The 24,043-nt window shown below is 28.5% G+C and overlaps 1 protein-coding gene across 1 annotated transcript in view; it reads left to right on the top strand.

Annotated features, from left to right (window-relative positions):
- The first annotated feature begins 422 nt into the window (after positions 1 to 422).
- Positions 423 to 24,043, top strand: part of LOC136080440 (uncharacterized) — a 26,257-nt gene continuing 2,636 nt past the window's right edge. Inside the window, exons 1-3 of the mRNA XM_065797076.1 lie at positions 423 to 499; positions 566 to 820; positions 22,978 to 24,043. The exon at positions 22,978 to 24,043 is cut by the window's right edge and continues 2,636 nt beyond it. Of these exons, the coding sequence (XP_065653148.1) occupies positions 454 to 499; positions 566 to 820; positions 22,978 to 24,043 (1,367 nt within the window). The 5' untranslated portion in view covers positions 423 to 453. The remainder of the gene's footprint in view (positions 500 to 565; positions 821 to 22,977) is intronic.

Below are 24,043 nucleotides of genomic sequence, written 5' to 3'. Positions count from 1 at the left end.
TTGGTCACTATGGTCAAATATGGTTCTCAGATGCTGGATCACCTTTGGGGTCATGATTTTGGCTACACAACCACTTCCTTGCACTCTTTTGTGTCCAAAATCATTCTCATCATGTTTGTTTATATCATAGATAATGCTTCTTGTTCACCATTGAAGTGATCTACTTTTTACCATACAATTTATTATTTAAATAGAACTTTTTACCTTACAATTTATTAATTAAATAGAGCTTGTAAATCCATTTTTCTTATCTCTTCTTGCTTGGACATCATTGTTATCTTAATTTTTCTAAAGTAACCACCTATTATATATATATATATATATATATATATATATATATATATATATATATATATATATATATATATATATATATATATATATATATATATATATATATATATATATAAATTTACTAATACGTTTTTCAGCAAAGCTACTGTTTAAAACCAAATGGATCTAAATAAAGAAGTTTGCTCTGACTTTGATCATTTAAAAGGTAAATTTTAAAAGGTAAGTGCTCAAGATTTTTTATTCTTTGTTTCAATAACTTTACATCTTTTAGTTGAAAAACTTTCGAGAGATGTGCTCAAGGTGTTTTCAGATGAGTTACCAAAACACTGGAAGAAACTTGCTCGTTTCTTGAACATCAGTGATGAAGAAATAAATAGAGTTGTACATGAGTGCGATACAACTCGAGAACAAATTTATGAAATATTTAAAAGCTGGTTTGAAAGTAATCCTGATAAAACATGGATGGATATAAAATCTGGATTGAGTTTTTGTAAACAAAATGATGTCATTGTTAAATGCCAAAGATGTGAGTTTTTTATTTCTTTGTTTTTTTATCTTATTTTAATGGTATTGATCACTCACTCTCTCTTTTATTTTTAATAAATGCAATTTTAAGCGAAGCTTAAGTTTTTCCTATTTTTAGGTAGATAAGTTTCCTATTTTTATCTTAAACAATTTATAAAGTTTATCTTAAAAGAATTCTTGTTAAAGAAATAGAAATAAAAAAATAAACTGAAATGTTTACGCTGATTTAATTTACAAAAAATATTCAATATTGTTTACTAAAATGAATTAAAAACTTCAATAATAAATCAAATCAAACTAAATTAAATTTACCTCGTTAAATTTTTTTTTGAGAAAAATAATTTTTTTTTTTTTTGATTTAATTAAGAAATAAATTTTAATTTAATTTGAAAAATCATCAAACCAATTAGAATTTTAAATTATAAGAACTTAGGGTAGGTGAATAGAAATTTACACATTATTTTTTATATGTAATAATTTTTTACACCTAAAGCCACAATTTAAAAAAATCTAGTTTTTTTTTACATTGTGAGAAAAAAAATATATTTTCGATAACTAACTTAATACTTCTTCTAAAACAAAATCCTCTTATATATCCATATTACCCCACTGGTGGGGTAATATGAATTTGCATTTTACATATGGTTTCTGTATCATATTTGTCTTTTTAACATGTAACTCATTTGTTTATTTCTAAAATCTATCTCAATTATTCATCTCATATATGTAAAATGTCATAAAATGTCATAGCTGTATTGCTTATGTCTAACAGTTTTTTTTCTTGCAGAATGTTTTTTAGCTGAATTTTTTTTTTTCTTCTCATTTTATTGTATCTGGGCGACATCATCAATTGCTGTTAAAATTTCCCCTTATTTTGCCTGAACACATTCTCAACGCATTTGCAAGTGCTGTCAATGTAGGTTCAATTGGAGTAGGTGTAAGTACAGACTCGGTTATTAAAATTAAGTACAGACTAGTTATTATAAAGATAATTGCTCTCTGTAGGTTTTTTAAAAATGATTTTCTTTTTTATTAGACATCTAGATTATGGCACTTCGGTTGAATATTCACAATTTTCTCTATAGGTTTTGATTTATCAAAAAAAAGTAAAGTAAACTACCATGGAAACCACTTTTCAGAAGTTTGCCATCTATACTATATGTGTAATAGGAATCTTGAAAAAAACATACAGTAGAATCCCAATAACTTGGACCCTGGATAAGTAAGACTTTTATTAAGTCTGACAAGTTTTTAATTCCGCTTAAACGTTCTCTATCAACTTACTATAAATTATTTGCTTAAGTTGTACCCTGGTTAAGTCGGACCATTTGCTTACTTGTACTGTTTTTTGGGATCTCTTAGGCAAAAAACTTCGCTTAATTAGGACTTCTATGTTAAACTGCATATAAGTGCATATAAAACAAAACTTCCAATACTTTAATACAAACTCTAAACTTTGAATGCTTAAAAATAAAATACCTTTGCGTCAAATATAGTTTATAACCAAGCATTATCAATGATATCTTCGATTTGGTTAATCTTCAATTAATTTATTTATTTAAAATATTGAAAGCTGCTAACAGAAAGCTAACAAGTAGAACTACAACATAAAAATACATAATACTAAAAGAACTTGACAAAAGGGAATTATCTGTATCTACATCAAAGAAATATTTATTGCAGCCGTGGTGCAGTGGTTCGAGTTCTGGCACAGAACCAAGAGATTCAAGGTTTGACGCAGCTCTAGCCCAAAGAGCCACATTGAGAAGGAAGGAGGCATGAACTTCCTAGTTAAATGCTCTTCCATGGTTTTCTTTGATGAAACTGTAAAGACTTTTGGGTGCACCTTAATTATCCATTTTATATATATATATATATATATATATATATATATATATATATATATATATATATATATATATATATATATATATATATATATATATTATTAAAATATTTTAAATGAAAAAATACAACTTTGTAATGGAACTTGAAGTTTCATGCCATTTGGCAATCATCAGCCATATTATTTAAATATGAAATAAAAACCGTTATAAAAAATACAAATTTAGCGTTGCAACGGCATCTGACGTCAAGTGTACGTGATCCGATATTTTCTAATTGCCGGAATCAAAGTTAGAAAGTAAAAATTTTTTCCTATGCCTACAAGCAGAAACCAATTCACTTTTTTTATTAAGTAGTAAACGGCAATCAAAAGTCATAATAAAATATTTTTCACTGATGCAAAGGTTACACTTTTTTGTAGATGGATTATAAGATTGGCATCTTTTAATTATGCTTCACTTAATTATAAGCATGTTATCTGCGTCTTTATGTTTCCAGATTTCCTTGGAAAGTTCTGTATCATTCCTATACCTGGTTGCATTAAATGATTTAAGGTGGTTTGCAAATCTGAGCTTGAATGCGTTTTCATTAATACCGATGTAAGATTTTTCCGTAAGACTGGGATTAGGTGATGCTAAAGTGGCTTCATATACAACGTTTTTTGATAGACATTCGTTATTTAACGGACATGTAGTTTTCTTAATGCAGTTGCAATTTTTATTATTAGCGGTGAGTTTGTCGCACAAAATTTGTTGGTTGTGTGAATTAATGACATATTGAATATTTGGCATGCAGCTGTAACCAACTTTTATTGTGTTTCTGTTGAAAATTTTGTGGAACTTATGATGTAATAGAAAATGCAAGTCAATTAAGTTTAAGTGTTATTAGTAAACTTTGTTATCTGTTGCCAGTGGCAACAGATAATTAAATATCTGTTATGAATGAAGTGATTGCTTCATATAACACTCTTGGCTTAAATTTTTTCAAGTGCATTATAGAAGGAATTAAAAACTAAATTTATACAACTTATAGAAGAACTGCTAGCCGATATTGTAACATTATTAAAAGAATCATTCTGGTTATAGAAATTTAAAGAGCAAAGAGTGATTTTTAATATGTTGATGGAGGAGAATATTTCAAAAACACTGATCAAACTACCTATGGAAAACAGACCATTTATTTGTAAGTATTTAAGGCTAACAACATTGAGAGCCATGTTGTTTTACAAGTCTAAGTTTGTTTAGTAACTTTTTTTAATATAATTCATTTTACCTGTAATTTTATTTACTTGGTGGTAAAGAGCTTTGTAATTTAATGACTCATTAAAATATAATGATAAAAGTAATGCTACATTATGCTTTCATCTTTCTTAAGAATCATACCACTGCTGTAATAAAGGTTTGTCTTTTTTGAATAAATGTTCTTATTAATTATTTTCAAATTGTGTCAAACAATAAAAACTATATTGAAGTGCAACGCCAATCCATGAAACATTGAGCGAAATAAATCAACAACTGATGCAGATTTTGGCCTTTCAGCATTCCAGTTGACAGATTTTTTTACTTTTGATTTCATCAACCAATATTTTTTTTTATTTTGGTACATTAATGTACCAAAATCAAATTTAAGTTTTGGTACACAAAACTTAAGTTAAACTTAAACTTCCTAAGTGATATTTCTTTCTCTCGATAATATTTTGCTGTAGTTGCTGCTTGGGATTTTAGTGACAGTGAGTTTTTTATTTTTCATATGAGTTTGATTATATTAGCATATTAACAGAGAAAAATGGCGTTCATTTATAAAAGTAAAAGCAAATTTAAAGAGGAAGTAATATCGCAGATTATTATTTTATTAATTTGTAGCCAAAGTGCAAGGATCTCACTTCTGTTACAGCACAGGACTATCAATGTCTGGTGAACTTTAACTAAATTTTTTTCAGATAATCCTTATTGCAATAATCAAGATCTTCCTTTCTCTTTAAGACAAGGTGCAAAAACACATTATGAACATAATTGGACCTGCTCTTGCAGCCAACCTTCATCTATTGTCACATCGTCTTAATATTGCTTCTCTTTCTCTTTTTTTTAAAATACTTTAATGAGCGCTGCTCTAAAGCACTACCGTCTCTTGTGCAATCTACTATAGATCATTCTCGTGAGTAGTATGAAAGGTGGGTTCTAGCCAAAAAAAAAGTGCGTTATCAAAAAAAACGTTTGGCTTAGAAAGTATGGTATTATTTCAACCATTTTCAAAAAAAATGTTTGGCTCAGAAAGTCTGGTATTATTTCAACCATAATTTCTGAGTCAATAAAAAAAATTATGCTAGTAGTATAATTTTTAGCGAACTTTGAACAAATGAACAACTTCTAGGCGGATCATTAATATTAGGCGTAATAGTAAAATTGTCCTTTTAAAGCATAAAAACTTCCAGATTGTCCAATTTTGTTCATCCCCAGAGTTTAATGTAACTACTAATCTTCTTCCATCAGCAACGCTAGGCATAGAATTGGTATAATTTATGTAAAATGAGATAGTAGTTGTAGAATCAATTGTTGCATTTGATTGATGCATTAGTCCAGATGACGTATTATTAAATGAGGCTACATTAGCTCCGTTCCATGAAAAAAGATAAAAATTTTCTAAACCAGATGAACAGTAAAAACATGAACTATAAACATCATATCCAGGAGATGTTGTTTAATTACTATAGTTATAAGGTGTCCAAGGTTGTATAACAGAGTTAATATTTACAGGAGAATTGAGTGCGTCATACATGCGTACTCTTGATTCCCACTGATTTCCAGATGCACCAACAACATAAAATCTAGCACATTTTAAATAAACACCATTATTATTACCTACAATATCCAATAATATATATTCTCTACCATAAACTGTATTCAAATATCTAAATGTTGATGAGTATAATTTAAGAGATGAAATTGATTGTGGTATTGATGGACTTAATGTAATAAAAGGATGTAGTCAATATGTTAGTGTATTACCAGTTTTATTGATCAATTCAATTGCCAGATCGGCTTCAAATGGTAAATCAAGTGTAAAGTATCCTCCTAATCCAGTATTAGTAGATACATTACAACCTTGTAAAGAGTTTACATAATATGGTCCACCAAGTGAAGAAAATAAAAAATCAGTGGTTATACCTATACCATTAATTCTGTTAATATCTGTAGAAGAAGAATTTCCTATGCAAAGTGTATTATCTGCGTATATTTTTAATAAATATTTTACCTGGTATAGCTCTAGTAGCACTTGTTCCTGTAATTGCTAACCATAGTTTTCTGAAAATATCAGGATCCCCATTTTGAATAAAAATTGCTGATTCATCAGCACCTGTATGTGGTGCAAGAGTCTGTGATTTTACTCCAATGCATGTTAATCTTGAATTTGGTATTATTTGTAAACTGCTAGGATTAGGTATTATATTAATTTTTTGTAGCAGTGTCATTTGAGTTAGTAGGTTCTGCTACATTTATCAATTTATTAGAATTCATGTTAATATTACTAGTTGCATTATTTTGTCCATCTCTTCTAAAAAACAAGTTAGTAGCTTGAGATGATGTTAAACTATTTGCTACTTGATTTGTAGTTGAATTGTTATTGCGAAACAGTCATTTTTATATTTATAGAAATATATATATATTCTGAAAATCACATCCTTTATCTAATTTTTTTAAAACATATAGACACAAGTGTTCACAGAATGAGGTATTTACAACCTGAACTCTTTCACTATTATAATAAACAGGACTTTTTAAATAATTAACAATTTTAACTGGTGCTGATTGAGCATAAGAGTCAAAAGTTTTTTACCTCGGTCTATATACCAGCAAATCCAGTGATATCCCTGCGTACTTGAATCTCCTGTATTTAATATTCCACATTCTTTTTTTTGTTTGTTTGTATTTTTAGGTAATTCATCTCTTACAATTACACCTTAAAGATATTTTATTTTTAGTTTTTTTGCTGCTTTGATCAATTAAAAATTTGTTAGTGGCTCATTTGGTAAAATTATTTCTTCAACATTAATATGTTTATAATAATTGTTATTAATCGTTTCCATTTTTTTAATTATAAATTGTTTTTTTCTTCTAAAATAATTCTTTGACCTCATTGACTTATAAATTATTGTCTTTTTTCTTCTTTTAGTTTGTAGTGTCCATGTGTGTCCATATTTTAAGTGCTAATGTGTATATACCATCTCTAAAATAACTCTTTTATCGTCTTCTGAGCTTAATGCTATTTTATTGATCTCTTCTGTGTAAACTTCATGAAAATGGGATCTTATTACATCCATTTTCCTAATATGAATCTTTTTTTTTAATAAACAATCTTTATAATCTTCATGTGTTATATATTTTTTAACAACATATTTCTTTACTCCCTTACATTTCTTGTTATCTTTTCCATGTACTTTGTAAGAATACGATTTTGATCTGTGTCCTACAAAATCTTCAATTTGTGCTCCTGCTGATACATCTTTAAACATTGCTAATACTAACTTATTAGCACCAACTTTAAAACCTACATTATTAGTTGCTGGGTACTTTTCTTCAAATTCACTTTTATTAAATTTGCTTTCAACATCATTAGAAATATCTGCATAAAAGTCTTCTGTTTTTATTTTGTATGCCAAAGAATATATATCTGTGATCTGTGAATAATAGTTTTGCTCAATCAGAATATTTATTCTTTATGTAATAATAGTGAAATTCTTACATTAGCATTTTACTTAAATCTAATATACACATACCTAAGTAAATTGGTTTGTTATAAAGCAATTTTGTTCTTTTCATAAGTATTGCTATTAAGTTTTCATCAAATATTATTCTACTTTCATAGTTTGGTTTAGATGCTTATTTAACAGCTTCATCTCTATTCTAACTAATCTAATATCAACTCTGTTTTCAATATTCTCCATTGTTTTTCCAAATACTGAATTATTGATTAGTTTAAAAAAGTTTTTTTCAAACTTATTAGTTGCTTCAATTCTTAGGTTTGTGTTTAGTTCAATGTATTCACTTAACCATGCTTTTTCTTTAAACTTTATACTTCTATGAATTTTTGTAATCTTTAATACTAATCTAGGTACTAATTTTTCAACATTATCAACGGGTATTCTTTCAGGTGCAAGTGGATAATTATTATGATCATCATGTAGATTTTCAGGGTAATCTAAATCAACTTCTAGTATACAGGAAAGTGATTTCCAGTTTGTTAACTTGTTGTCATCCATCCATTTAAAACCATGTGTTGGAAGTGATTTACTCATTGCCCATCCATATAAATTATTAGCATCTAGATACTGTATATATGTTGATTGTTTGCTTTGGTCATACTTATCATTCATATCCTTATTATTAGAAGTTCCTAATCTATTAGATATCATACTAGTTCCACCACTTATTCCTTTCTTTATCATCAATATCATATCATAATCACTCAGCAATTCTAATTTTTTTTTTTTTTTTTTCTTTCTTAAATGCTGCATCCCAAGCTAATCCTGGTGATCTTTAATACCAAGTAGGATCTAATTTATAACAATTAATACAATCATCTCTAAAATTTTCAAATACATCAGTTAGTAAAAGCACATTTGAAACGTTTTACAAATCATGGTAATCTCTAAATGTTTTACAATTAAACTCATTCCATACAATTTGTTCATGTGAGTAATCATCATCACTTATACCTTCATCATTTAATTTTGAAAAAAACGATTTTTTTGGTGGTAGTTGTGTTTCAGAAAATTTAATAATAGAATCAACCCAATCTTATGGGTACACACCTTTTCTTAGTAACAAATCTAATTTTTTACCTGAATATTATTTTCCGATATTTTCACATTGTTCTTTTGTTAAATTCTTTGATAAACTATCTAAATTATTAGACATAAATCTATAACTATATGAAACGAAGTTCACGCCTAATTTCAACTTTCTCACCATCTCTATTAATAAACTTTCCAACTTTAATTTCTCTAGAAAAGCTAATATACTTTTCTTCATTGTTTGGCATATAACTCAACTTCCTCCTAATAATTTCTTTATAAACAAGGGAGAATCATAACCAGATAAATTATGAAATATAACTGGAAAGAATTTTGAAATTACAAATTTTTTATTACAATTTTGATGAGTAGCACCTCTATATTTTCCAGTAATATGGCAATGGTCACGTAATTTATCTTTTTCAAGATCTCCACAAATATGACATGATATTGCTGCATTAAATCATGCTTGTTTTTATCAGTAAATATTATCTTTTTTGAAACTTAATTATGTTATAAATATTTTCTTATAAGCTGTCAACAAAAATTTGTGCAACATCATCCGTTTCATTACTTGCAGTAAATGTGACTGGACTGCTTTGATAAATACTTTTGTCAAAACATTTAATATAATAACAGAATGAACTTAGAATATGTCTTTGATATTGCTTAGTATAGGAATCATTCAGATTTGGTTCACAAGTGTTAATTGGTTTGATAAAACTTTCAAAGTCTGGATATACTATAAACGGTACTCTCATAGATTTGTTATAATTATTGAACTGCATTGTTGAATTTGGTTTTAAAAGTTTAATACGTACTGAATTATGTGTGTCACAATACAATTTATGATTAGATAAAGATTCTTCAGTATTAAATCCTAATAAGCAATTTCTGCAATAGTGCATAATACATAGTTTCTTAGATCTTTGTGAAGAAAGTAATCTGCTTAAACTTTTTATTAAACAATAATGATTAGTAACACCATTTGAGATTAATAGTAAATCTATTAAATGTTTACGATTATTATTTTACGACACACGTAAAATATGAACTGATGAATTTTTACATCCAAATACATTGACACTGATATCTGTACAATTTTTCTCAAATTTTCTTATTTGGTTTAATGATACTGGAAATTCTATTTTTTCCTAATTTATTTTTTCAGTTTGATTTTTAAGCTCCTTATCTACTCTTTCAGGATGATTATCTGTTGGATTTAATGCTCTTGCGATACACCACTTAAAACACTCATTATCTTCATTTTTTATATTAATTATTGCCTTTTTAGTTGCTAATTATTTATCAAGTGGAATGTATGATTTAGCTTTAATAGGATTATACTCAATAATATTTATATCCATCTTTTAAATAAAAATAAACCTCCAACCTGACCCTAACTGTTGAAATGATGAAAAATTTTCTAGAATTCTCTCCTTAGATATTTCATATAATTCATTCAAATCTGTTGATTCTAACACAACTTGATTCTTTGTTGAAAATGGAGCTGTTGTTGTTATAGTTTCTCCTGTGTTAATATCAGTACGCTCCATTTCACAAGTTAGAACTATATAAACCTTTGATTTTCTATTTTCATTTAGTATTTTAATTGCACTATTTTTTTCAAGATTCATAAATGATAAAGCATCATAATCTTTTTCACCTATAGCTGTAAATTTTTTTGCAACATTCCTAATAGATGATTGTGTTAATTTAAATTCTATTGCTGCTCCTACTTCAACTTTATTATCCAGTTTATTTTTTATTTCCAACTTATAAATAAATTAATTTATAAGTTGATTTTTTGATTGGCTTTATTTTTAATTGTATTAGGTATGTGTGACACAATCCAATTTGTAATAGAATTAAATCTGCTTTTTTCAGTTGATTTTTTTTTTACAGTAGAATTATTGATTGTAGCAGATTCTTTTTTTGCTATATTATTTGTATTTTTAATCGTATCACGAACATATGACATAAGCCAATTTGCAGTAGATTGAACTGCTATTTGTTCAACTAATGGATCTTGTACTGCTCTTTGTTTGACTAATGCAGTTTCTTCTAACGTTCTTATGAGATCACTTTTTTTCATCCTATAATAATATTTAATTTTTTGCTCTTTTGCGATTTGTTGTAATTCTTTGACATTTTTGTTTTCCATTTTTATATAACAAGATTATTTTTTTATATTTTTATTTTTCTTTTATCAATTTTAATATTTTTTATTTTCTTTACATATATATCTTTTTATTTTCTTATGATACATATATAAAGAATTTTTTATATATGTAAAAATTTTACATGATTTCTGTGATTGTTTCTTCAACTTTATTTTTTTCAGATTTTATTATCTCAATTTTAACACCATTATCAACTTTTCCATCACGTAATTCAAAATATCTCCATCTATGCTTAGTTATGCGCATAGTGGTCTCCCAACAAGTCTTTTCTCATTTACTTCTTTCACTGGATGTATTCTAGGTCTTCCAACTGGTCTTTTCTCATTTACTTCTTTCACTTCAGTCATAATAGATTCTTTATTTAATAACTCATTATCCATAGCAATCATTACCAATGTAGTGAGATTGTCAGATGTTTTTGAAATGTTATTTTCTTCTAATATTTTTTAAATTTTTCTTTGTATATTTCATATTCATTTTATTATATAAAGAAAAAAAACTTGACTAATTTTCAAAAAAAATTTAATATACAATATTCATTTTATTTCCGTCTGATTGAAATTGTAACAATCTATCAGATATTACAACATCAAATGCTTCGGTATTTGCTGGAACAGCTGCATTAAATGTTGCTTTAATTTGTACATCTACACTGATGATTTTAATCTTTCTGATTGTTTACTAACATCATAAGTGGGTATAAATCTTTATAGTCAGAAGGAGTTATGTTGTTTTGTGTGATCAATTCATTCATTCCATAAATTTTTTCACTCAACACAGATGCATCTCTATAAGCTCTTGAAAATTGATGATGGGAATGATAAATTATAATCAACAGCAGGATATCTTTCTTGATTAAGCATAATGTTTATGTTTTTCAAGTCACAATGATCAAATATTAAAGGATTAACCTCTTGATTTCCATCCTTATTTGTTTGAAATCCAACAATAATGTATCTTGTTTTTCATGTCTTTACGCTCAGTCTCCGAGAAAATGTAGTAGATTGTGGAACAGATATAGTATCACACTGCCGCGCGCAAAAATATACTGGAAGTGTCACGTTTGATTCAATAGTTTTATAAAGATTAATCTTTTCTACATCTGATGGGATCACATGTGGCATAAACAATGTTATTTTATTAAGATCAACTTTTCCTGTAGCTGCAGCAGCAAGTCTAAAATTGCATCACTTTTTCTTGCAAGAGCTAGTGTAAGTTTAAATCCATAAATAATTTTGTCGTAATCATCACAGAATACAATAATTTGCCTTAAAGGTATGCTAAATGAAAATGTTCCTTTTGTAGTTGGTTTCTAAATTATGTATGCTTGTCTATTTTTTTTTTTAAACATCTTCGCTTTAAACAAGGCTGCAAGCAACCACTAATTGAAGTTGGAAGTTACTGGAAGAGAAAAGATGAAGATTGTACAGCAACATAACAATTGACGGACAACTTAAAGGATTGCAAATTATATGAATCAAGAAAGCAAAATGAAGGAAGCAAATTCCAAAGAACTGATGTTCAAGGAAAAAAACTAGACAAATAAGAGTTTTTGGAGCACTTAGGAACAGTTACAGGAAAAGTATGAGACTTAATTGAATGACTAATAACACAAAGATGAATTTTAGTAGATGGCACAAGAGACGTGCCCATTATAGTATTTGTAGAAAAGAGAAAGAGAAGCAACATTACAACGATGTGATAATGTTTGGAGGTTGGCTGAAAGAGCAGGTCCAACTATGTTTACAATGCGTTTTTGCCCCTTGTCTAAAAGAGTAAGGGCATCATTAGAAGATCCGCCCCAGATATGGCAACAGTATTCCATACAAGGCTGGATTTGAGATTTATAAAGATAGATAATAGAATCCAAAGTAAGAAAGTGTTGAGCTTGATAAAGAGATGCAACCTTAGCAGATGCTAACTTTGCAACTGATTTGATATATGGTTTCCAAGAAAGATCGGAAGTAAGAGTTAATCCTAGAAGATGAAGAGTAGATGACTCATCCAGTACATCACCATTCATAAATATAGGAAGATCTAACTTATTGCGATAATGATTGGCTGAAAAAAATTGAGTTTTATCTGTATTGAAGTTTACCAGCCACTGTGAGCCCCATGCTGTAGCAGAAGTGAGATCCATTTCAAGCTCAAATGTCCCCCCCAAGCAATCAGAGAGTGTTAGTTTCTTATCACAACAAGAATAAATGGTATTATCATCAGCAAACAATGCCACCTTAGATGTGAGAGTGTCCGGAAGATCGTTTATGTAAATTAAAAAGAGTATAGGGCCTAGGATGGAACCTTGAGGAACCCTGAAGTTACAGAATAAGAAGAAGAGTGCTGTTCATCGAGAACAACTTTTATACTACGATTGGAAAGGAAGGATTTAATAATCTTAAAGATGTTGCCAGATACACCATAAGAAGAAAGCTATTGAAGAAGACCAGCATGCCAAAGTTTATCGAAAGCTTTTGACATGTCAAGAGCGATTAGAGCTTTATCTAATGCATGATTAAACCAATAGGTTTTATCATGCATTAGATAAAGGTGGTGAGGTTAAGAGGCCTTAACCTCACCACCTTTATCTAATGCATGATAAAACCTATTGGTTAATACTGTTACCAAATCAGCTGTAGAACGAGAAGATCGAGATCCAGAAATTAAGTGCCTTTAGGTGAGGTGACAAAGTCTGAGCCATACAAGAGAGGTGGAATTTAAGGTTTGCCCTTATTATTAATACTATTAAAGATTCTCCAGAAGTTGCGAGAGCCTTATTTTTGAAATAAGATACAAGATTTCATGACCTGAGAATAGCAGACTTTGGTGTTAAACAAAACCTTTTTACAATGGTTTCTAGTAGTAATAAACAGACGTCTGTTTTCTAGAGATTTGTTGTGCTGATAGATATGGAAGTAATGGTTTCGATTGGCAATCGCAGCAGCACAATGTGAGGAAAACCATGGAGGAGAGTGAGGCTTGACCTGGAAGTCAAAAGTCAATCGTCGAGAGGGAACAAAAGATTCCACGCCAGCCTGAATCCACGAAGTTATGTCGACAGGAAGACAAAAGATTTCTATCACGGAAAGAATCCCAGTCAGCTTTAAGGTAGTTGTAAGAGGTACGATAATTGGGGGATTCAGGTGATAAAGAAGAATGAGGTATTAGTTTTAGAGAGATCAAACTGTGATCAGAAGCACCTTAGGGTAAATGTGGAGAAACTAAGCACTGACTAGGATCAGAAACAAGACATAAGTTGAGTAGAGAAGGTAAATGATTTGGGTTGTCTGGAAAGCGAATTGGAAAGTTGACTATTTGAATTAGGAATTGAGAAAGGCAAAAGTTGTGGGCTTTAATGTCTGCAGAATCACTGACACTAGAGCCAAGCCATTCAGAGTGGTGAGCATTAAAGTCATCGACAACAACTATATTAGTCAATATGATCAGAATTAACATCAAAAAGAGTGCAGTATTAAGATGAAGGAGAGCGATATAGAACAAAGAGAAGGACAATATAGTGAAGTGGTGCTAAACGAAAGCACATGAAAGAATAGTCTGTGGATTCAAACCTAGTTTCACGACAAATGGGTGAATTCTTACGAATGTAAATGCCCAGGCCAAGCATTTGACTATTGGAGTCGTTACGAATTAAAGGAAGATAACCATCAACACTAAGATCGCAAGATGAGGCAGCTAAACTCAAATTAGTCTCACAAAGAGCAATTAGGTCTGGTGAACTTTGCAAGAGATAAGACTCAACAGAAGAAAAATTACTTTGAAGACCACAAATATTAGTTAATGATAGGTTTAGGGAACTTGGTAATGATTATGGTTTTTTGTGTTTTATAGTTTTTGGTACTTTATTCATTTTTAAATTTGTTGAAGAGCTTAACTCAAAGCATAGATAGTACTCAGAACACCTTTTAATAGCCCAAGCAATTGCCTCACTACTACTAATAAACCCTAATCCGTATCAAAGGGCTCCAAATGTGGCCTCTGCAATGCACACCAAATGTACAAACAGGGACACCATCCATGCGCAACATGGTACTGTTAATACTTCGATAATTTTTAGCTGTTTCAGTTTAAGAGCTGTATCCTCATTAGGAGATGATAGAATGAGTTGCCTAGTCATAAAAACAGAGATATAAACAAAACCCATGCATTGAGTCAAGAAGATCCAGCATTCAACATCCTAAACTTGAAACAATGTATTAAAAATACATCTGCGCCAGCCTAATAGATGAAGAAAGGGTGCGAGGCTGGTCAACAGATAGAATCTGTTTACCCCTTAAGTCTTTGCCTAGGAGGCCTTCTACAAGACAGTAGCCGGGTGCATTTAACATCTGCCCAAGATGAGTATTTTTATCGAGACACCATCTCTAGCTTTTACTCAACCAAGAGCCCCAAGGCAGGGGGTGTTTTAAATCGGAGTTGGCATCTCCTAGCCTTTGCCTAAATAGGCGTATCCTACAAGGCAGCAGGACATAAAGCAGATTGTACTGGGTTACATGTTACAAGTAGCAGGATAACTTACTGCAAACCGTGGATTATTAGCAAGTACTGCTGTTGCTGCAGAATCTTTATACCACAATTGCTGGCCCATCAACTTTAAGAAGACTTCCTTCAAACAAGAGAAAAACTTCAGATGGAAGTGTGAACAAATCTTGTTGCTTAACGTTGATTCCTATTTCTCCAGAACTATTTAGATTTGTATGAGCCACTGGCTCATATTCATGAAATTCAAATCTTTAAATTCTTTCATCAACAGTTGTGTTTCTGTAAAATTTAATATTTCAGAAGTTGCCATTTTGTTTTTTTATATACAATATAAAAAAAATTTTTTTTTGCCAACTAGTAATCGTATAAAAAATTATGCAAGTCTAAGACCCCGTCTTTTTTTAACTGGATCTTCTATTCTTATAGCATTTTCATTTTAGATTTTTTTATGTTGATTTTTTATTGCAGCCCCCATTTTCATTTTATTTATATTTGTTGTTACCTCATCTCCATTATTTATTAAATTTTAAATTATTTCTTTACTTTTTTTAATTATAGCAGTATTTGGTTGTGAAACTAATTTTAAAGATACTTTTTCAATTAATTAATTTCATTTTTTAACTGCAACATCTCTAGCAGCTTCTATTGCTGATGTTGAAAGTTCTTTTCCTGCTGATTTAGCAGTAGTTAATGCAGTTCTTCCTAAATTGCTAGCAGCTAGCCTATTCAACATAGCTGATGATACTCTTGTTCCTTTTGACACTGCTGCTCGTTTAAATAATTTTTTCATACTGTCAAATATACCACTTCTTCCAACAACATGTTTCTTTACATATCTCTTATTATGAACAATTAGCATTTTTTATGTGCTATATAATTTTTTTATATGCATTGAGATATAATTATAAATTATTTTGTATTGCTTTATATTGTTCACTATTTATAACACCTTGCCGTAATAACTCATCACAAATCGCAACATGGGTTTTCAGTAGTAATTGCATCTGTTTGTATTAATATATTTTTATAATTTTTAAGATCATCTTCAGTATATAAGTTCTTATCAGGATTAAACTTTGTTATCAACTTCCAAAGACAAGGAGTACCATAATATGTTTTACTATCAATAGTTATATCATCATCATTAATAAATATTGGTTTTTTTCCGATGTATAACTTATCATCCTTAGAATGTATTCCAAATGTAGTATCTGTAGACTTTTTACAATTAGTATAAATTTTTAGATAATCTGTTGCAATTTTTCCGAGCCTCAAGTCCTTTAGCTCTTTATATGCATGCTCAGTCATTATTTCAGGATAAGCTTTTGAAAAAGTGAATGCAAATTTATTAGCTTGATCGTGCAATTTAAATATGTTATCTTTTATTCCAGCTTGACTATCAATTAATGGCTTGTACAATTTTGTACAGTCTAACTGTAAATTAGCTTCACCCATCTTTTCATATGAATTATTCAGCTGTATTCTTTTTTTACTATCTAAGAATTCTTTAACAATTTGATCTCTTTTTTCAGGATCTTTAATTTTTAGAAATGACATTTTATTTACTATAAAATAAAAAACACAACATTAATCGTTGTTGTGTTTTATGTTTTATATTTTATGTTTTACGTTTTTTTTTATTTTACGTTTTTTTATTTTACTTTTTTTTTACATTTCATTTTAATAAATTATTTTGTGTTTCTTCGTTTACATTTTTCTAAATCTACTTTGGAGTATATTAATTGCCTCATTTCTTCCTTGTTTAATTAATGATTCCTTAGTTTGTTCATCAGTTTCAGTTTTTATTTTTGTTCTAATTTGTTCAAGCATTACTTGAAATTTTTCAAGTTCACCAAGTATTGATTCATATTCATTGTCATTTATATGTCTATCACTAAAGCTTTAGAAATATAATCACTTATTATATTTAGTTTTGAATCAGAAATTATCTTAATCTTTTCATGCTTTTCTGCTTTTAAATTTAATTTTTTATTAATTTGTCCGCCTATTATTGTTAACACATCTGCTCCTAATGCTATACCCTCACATATAATAACTACTGTTGCGGCAATAATTGTTGTCAAAAAATCAATTCCAATAGTTTCAAGTGCCATAGTGCTTGCTAATAATACATTATCAACTGCTGAAATTGTTTTTTCAGCTCTATGATACTTTTTACTTAATATAGTTCTCTTTTCTCTCTCACGCTCTATTTCTTTTTGAATCTCATTAATTTTTTGTAGGCGATATACATGAGCTTGGTTTTCAACAGGTAACTGATTTTTATCAGGTGCACCTGGAAGAGTTGGGTATATTTTATTATTATAATTATATTCCATTTTTAATAAGGGAAAAAAAGTATTTACAATAAATTAATAAAACAGAAATCTCCTTTTATAATTAATAAATCATTAACAGAATTATTAACAACATTTACTAAAATATCAGCAACAGACTCTGATATTACCGAATCTTGTAAACTTAATATTTTTAATTTACGTTCTTGTTTTAGTGAAATTAACGCAACACCTTCATTTACTGCTACACCAAACTTTAAAAGAATATTTTGATGTGATAAAGATTTTATTGTAATGTCATGTTGTGCAAATATCTTATATCTATTCTCATTTATTAATACTGAAGGGTGCTCTAAATCTTTGTGTGGCTTAAAAAGTATTTGAGGTAGTTCAACTCTTTTATATTTATTTATAAATTTATGCATTGGCGGATTATTTCTTGTCATTTTATTTTTTTATATATGTGAAAAAAGATTTTTAAAAAAACCAGAGAATCGTATTCAAAAATGGAATATTAGCAAATGGTGAATTTGGTCCTATAATAAACCAGAGCCTGCTGATATATATTCATTCCCACTACATAAGTACATTACATCACCTACAGAACCTCCTTTACCCCATGGTCTCAAATATAAACCAGATCCTGCAGCTGCCATTTTAACTCCTTGTCCATTCTTTTTTAAGTACACAATACCCCTTCCAGAAATTTTATCAACCTCAGCTGATCCAGCTGCTGAACCTACTCCTGTTAATAGTCCTGCTGCAAGTGCCAGAGCAACATTTGATAATAAAAATCTTCCAGCTGTAACAAATAAAGGTAAAAGTGCACAAATAAATCCTCCCTCTATTTGAGAATTGTGAGCTAGTTGTGCTTTACTTAAATTAATTATTACACCAGTACCTTTTTCATATGCTCTTGTAATTCTATTTAATTGCGTATTTGTTATAGCTAATACATGTAATACCATTAAGATCTGAATGTGATAATTTAATACTAGCTCTATAACCATCTTCATTTGCTTTTTTAAGTTTTTCTAATTGCCCCTGCAAAACATTTATTTTAATATTAGTATATTTACTCATTTTATTTTATAAATATTATTTTTTTTCTCTTATATGAAATCTAAAAGACAAATCTTCTCCTCGTAAATTCAAAGGATTTCCATTTTGATCAAGCAATTTAGTTTCCATTTTTGAAATCGTTTTTAGTGTTACTGGTAAGTAAATTAAGTTTAACAGCTCTTGAACAATTTTAAATCCATGATCTACAGTTGGGAAAAATGAATATATAACATTTTCTGTTCCTCCATTTATATATGATGATTCTATTTTATCACTTGTAACACATATACTATTAACAATATGTTTACTATATTAGTTGATTCATGGTAACCTGATGAATATATTCCATTGTTAAAACTGAAAACAGTTCTAACTGAATTTGAAATTGTAAAATCAACTTTATATCTAGATGCAATATTTAAAACTGATCTTAATGTATTATTATTTCCTTCAAGTTTAATACCTGCAACTCCTGCGCTTATTAGGTCGTTTTCTGGCATAATCAATTGAATATATCCATTTATATCAGTAATCTCATAACACCCTTCTGAAATGTTTTTATCATGCCAAGTTGCTCCATTATCTGTTCTAAAATTGTTGTTTGAAGAATCAATATTAGGAAAACTGTAATATGTCGCTAAACTAACTAGAGCCATTTCATATTCTTTATCTTTTGTTGAATAATAGGAGCAAACTTAGTTTTTATGTTATTGCTATTTCCACTTGATAATATATAGAAAGACATTTTGTTTTTTTATATACAAGATAATATTTCAAAATTCACAAGTTGGTATATAAAAATTATCTAATCCACTTCTATATTTTCCATAATCTCTTTTAGAAGATAGATATATAATAGCAAATCCATGAGATTCTTACCAGGCATCCTCACAAAATCCTATAAACTCATCTTTTTTCATATCAATTGAAACATGATCTTTATAAATATGATTTAAACTCTTTGAATCTTGTGGAAATAAGCAAATAAAATTTGTTTTTTCTCATATAGTTTGCTTAGGTAACATAAAATAATTTTGTGCAAAATAGAAACAATCTACATTACCATGCCTCCCTTTTATATAATATTTTTCACACTTATTTTGTTTTGTTAATTGTAAATCATCAAATATCATCAAATGATTCTTATGAATATCAAGATCTTCAGGATCTGGTACATCCTCAGCTGTTTCAAAAAATTTGCACTTCATATCTGTTTTCTCATTTAAATTTTTTGAAATGTCTTAAATTATTAACTCAGGGTTCGCATTTAATTTTTCTATTTTGTCTTGAAACTTAAATAGATCAACAACAACTTCTTTTGGTAATTTTTCTTCAAAACATCTTTTTAATAATTTGTATTCTTCTTGATAAAGAGATCTTCCAAAAACTTGTAAATTATTATAGTCTAACCAACCAGGTTTTAAAAGTAAATGCATTAATAAAGTAGTTTTTCCATAACCAGACTTTCCAACAATAATTCCTCTCATACTTTTAGGTAACAACTTACTATTATTTCTCTTATTGTTATTTACATTCCATTATAAATCTATAATATCCTTTTTTTATTTACTTTATATTAAAAAAAAAAAAACAGACTTCAAATAGTGGTGATAGGAGATAATACATCTGAATGGGAAGAAGTTGTAAGTGAAGTACTGCAAGGATCAGTGCTAGGACCACTATTGTTTGTACCCAACATCAATGATATTTCCAATGAAATAAAATCAGGCTGTAAATTCTTTGCTAATGACATGAAAATCCTTAGAGCAATAAAAAATGGTAATGATATAATTGAACTTCAATAAGATAAAGGCGTATTAATGGAATAGTCTAATGAGTGGTTGATGAAGTTCAACCAGCAAAAATGTAAGATTATGGTAATTGGAAATAACCAACACAAATTTTCAATGAACAATACAGCTTTAGTGTACTCTTTAGTGTACTTTAATGTAAGTATGGAAAAAGATTCAGGTGTGTACCTTTCTTACGATTTAGGATGGAAACACCATGTAAATAAAGCAGTAAATAAAGCAAATCAAAAGCTAGGTCAGATCAAATACACCTATAAATTCACCTATACCTTTACAGGTATAGCAAAAAGAAATACCGCTTTAAAATTGTGCTCAAAGAAATGGATGCTATAAAAAATCCAACAATACGTGAAAGAATTGAACGAGGTATTATAAAACCTATTATATCAACTAAAGCAAAGTTTGGGTTGGGTGTTCAAAAAAATACCAACGATCTGTAAAAAAGACGACGACAAAGAATTTAAATGGATTGACAAACTTGCAAACGAACTTCATAGACCAGTTGTAAAACATTTCAAAAAAATAAAAAGTTTTTGTAAATGGAATCAATGAAATATGGGCTGTTGATTTAATTGACATGCAATCTTTTTCCCAAATCAATAACGGTATAAAATATTTATTAATAGTGATATTTTTTCAAAGTATGGATGGATTGCTCCACTGAAGAGTAAAACTGAAGTTGATGTTGCTGATGCATTAAATAAAATCTTTAAAGAAAGAAGGTGTAATAAAATATGAGTTGAAAAAGGCTTAGAATTTTATAATAAGCATGTTAAAGCAATGGGTGTTCAGTTTTATTTAACTGAAAATGAAGAAAAAATTTGTGTAGTTAAATGTTGGAATAGAACAATAAAAGAGAAAATGTTTAAGTACTTTTCAGCTAATTCTACTAGAAAATAGATCGACGTTTTAGATAAAATGGTAAATAAATACAACAACGCAAGGCATTCTTTAATTAAAATGACACCAGTTGCAGCTAGCATTAAAAAAAATGAGAATATTGTTTGGTTGAATCTAAATGGATCAGATCCAGGTACAATCAGAGTTCATTAAACCAAAGTTTTTAATCAGTGATTGATTTAGGATAACTAAAAAGAAGGTAACGTTTGAAAAAGGATACGCACCAAGATGGACTTTTTACTATGTCACAGATTCAGTTCACAGATTCGCCGACTTATAAAGTAACTGATGATAAGGGTGAAGAAATACAAGGTACTTTTTATGAACAAGAACTGTAAAAAATTAATCAAAAAATATTTAGGATTGAAAAAGTTATACAAAAACTCAAAAACAAATCATTAGTAAAGTGGTATGGGTACCCTGAGAGGTTCAACTCATGGGTTGACAAAAAAGAATTGATAAGTATGTAAAAAATAATGGAAGGAAATTAGTAGTTACATGAAACTCTGGGGATGAAAAATTTGACAATCTGGAAGTTTTTAAGCTTTAAAAGGACAATTTTACTATTACACTAATATTAATGATCTACCTAGAATTTGTTCAAAATTCGCCAAAAATTATATTACTAGTATAATTTTTTTTATTATTGATTCAGAAATTATGGTTGAAATAATACCATACTTTCTGAGCCAAACGTTTTTTGAAAATGATTGAAATAATACTATACTTTCTTAGCCAAACGTTTTTTTTTGAAAATGATTGAAATAATACTATACTTTCTTAGCCAAACGTTTTTTTTTTGAAAATGCACTTTTTTTTTTTGGCCCAGAACCTGCCTTTTATACTACTCTTGTGTTGCTTGTCATTTAATTATCCGTTTACTGTGACTATTCCTAAGTGCTCCAAAAATTGAATCATTGAGTTTTTTTCCTCAAACATCACTTCTTTAGAATTTGCTCCCTTTATCTTGTTTTCCTGATTCATATAATTTGCAATCAGCCGTCTGTTAATCCTTATCTTGCTCTGCAAACTTCATCTTTTCTCTTTCAGCAATTTCCAACTCTAATAGTGGTTGCTTGCAGCCTTGTTGGAAGTGAAGATGTTTAGAAAAAAGAGAGAAAGTAAACACTTATTAATCCAACAAATTATTTCCACTAGTTGCTACTCAAAACTTTTATTTAAAACACTATTAATTTTTAAATAGAACTCTTTTTTTATTTAGAACTCTATAAAAACTTATAAACTAGTTTATTTTCAAAATTTAGGAAGATTTGAATTAGTTAATGATGGTTTTTTCAAATTAACGCACCAAAAAGTTCTTTTACTCTCACAAAGATGTCATTAAACAAAAATATTTCTAACATGATCTGATTGAGATATCCTACTCTATATTAATCTGTTTTTACATTATGATACTTCTTAATACTTTAAGTTTGATTAAAATGTAAGAAAGAATCAACCTCGTGACTAAAAATAAACTAACTTTCACTAAAAAACTAAATTAAACTTTTAGTTGTATTCTTTAGAGTAATGTTAATTACTTTAGGATTTTCAAAGGTATATTAAAATATGTTTATAAATTTTTTATTTATGAAAATTGTTATTGTATTTTATTTTACTAAATATAAACTATATTTTTATTACTTTTTTTTTTTTAATTTAATAAATAAATGTTTATATTTTTAATTCGTTCTGTACTAAATATTCTGTTCTTAAAAAATCAATTTAAACTTGCTACTCGGTAAACAACATTAATTGAGTTTTCATTATAGTGTTAAATGTGCACTCAATATTTGGTGTTCAACTTTCTTCTAAAAATTTTTTTTCACGGGACAGAGAACTTTCTCAAATTCACCAATATTTTATTGAAGTTAATAAGTCAACTTTAGTATTATGTGGAATGTCGGGTGTTGGAAAAACACAAATCGCCAGAAAATACTGTGAAACTTTTCATTATTCTTATGAAAATTTGGTTTGGATCGATGCAGCATGTGGAATGTTACAAATTTCAATGAATAATCTTTATGAATCATTGGGATTTAATGTTCAAGGTTCACAAAAAAATTCTTTTAATATAGAAGTGATTGTTGAAAAAATTCACAACTATTATAAAAATGAAAAGACTTTGTATATTTTCGACAATGTTGACGATGAAAGTGTTAAAAATTTTGAAAAGTACATTTCAAAACAACCAAATTCATTTACATTGGTTACCACACAATGGAGAACGTGGTCAAACAACGTAAATCAAATGTTCATTGATGTTTTTTCTTTAGAAGATGCTTTTGCTTATGTGAAAAATAATATAAAAGAAACCAATGAAGAAAATATAAGAAACTTAATTAAAGAACTTGGTTATCATCCATTCGCTATTACTCAGGCAATAAAATATATAAATATACATGAAATTTCTATAGAAAAGTATATAAGTTGGTATCAATCAAATCCGTTACACATACTAGACAATGATAACATTCTAACCCAAGAAGAATCAAAGTCTGCAATAAAAGCAATCAATTTAGTGTTAACAAAATTAGAAAAAAATGAAAAAAATATTCCATTAAAAATACTGCACTGTTTATCTCATTGCAATGGTCAAAACATAAATAAACAATTTATAATCCAAATCTCAAAACATATGAAAATAAATGAAGAATACTTAATAGATGAAGCCGTTAGATTACTAGTAAGTTATTCTTTACTTGATTGTTTGGATGATAAAAAATATTCAATGCACGAACTGACACAGTTGTCGTGTAAAAACTTTCAAAATAAAAATTCAAGTACAAATTTTTATCTTGATTTAATAGAAAGTTACTTTAAATTTGAGTTAGACAA

Source organism: Hydra vulgaris, chromosome 05, assembly GCF_038396675.1.
Source record: "Hydra vulgaris chromosome 05, alternate assembly HydraT2T_AEP".
NCBI classification, from domain to species: Eukaryota; Metazoa; Cnidaria; class Hydrozoa; order Anthoathecata; family Hydridae; genus Hydra; species Hydra vulgaris.
This window is presented reverse-complemented; position numbering and strand designations above follow the sequence as displayed.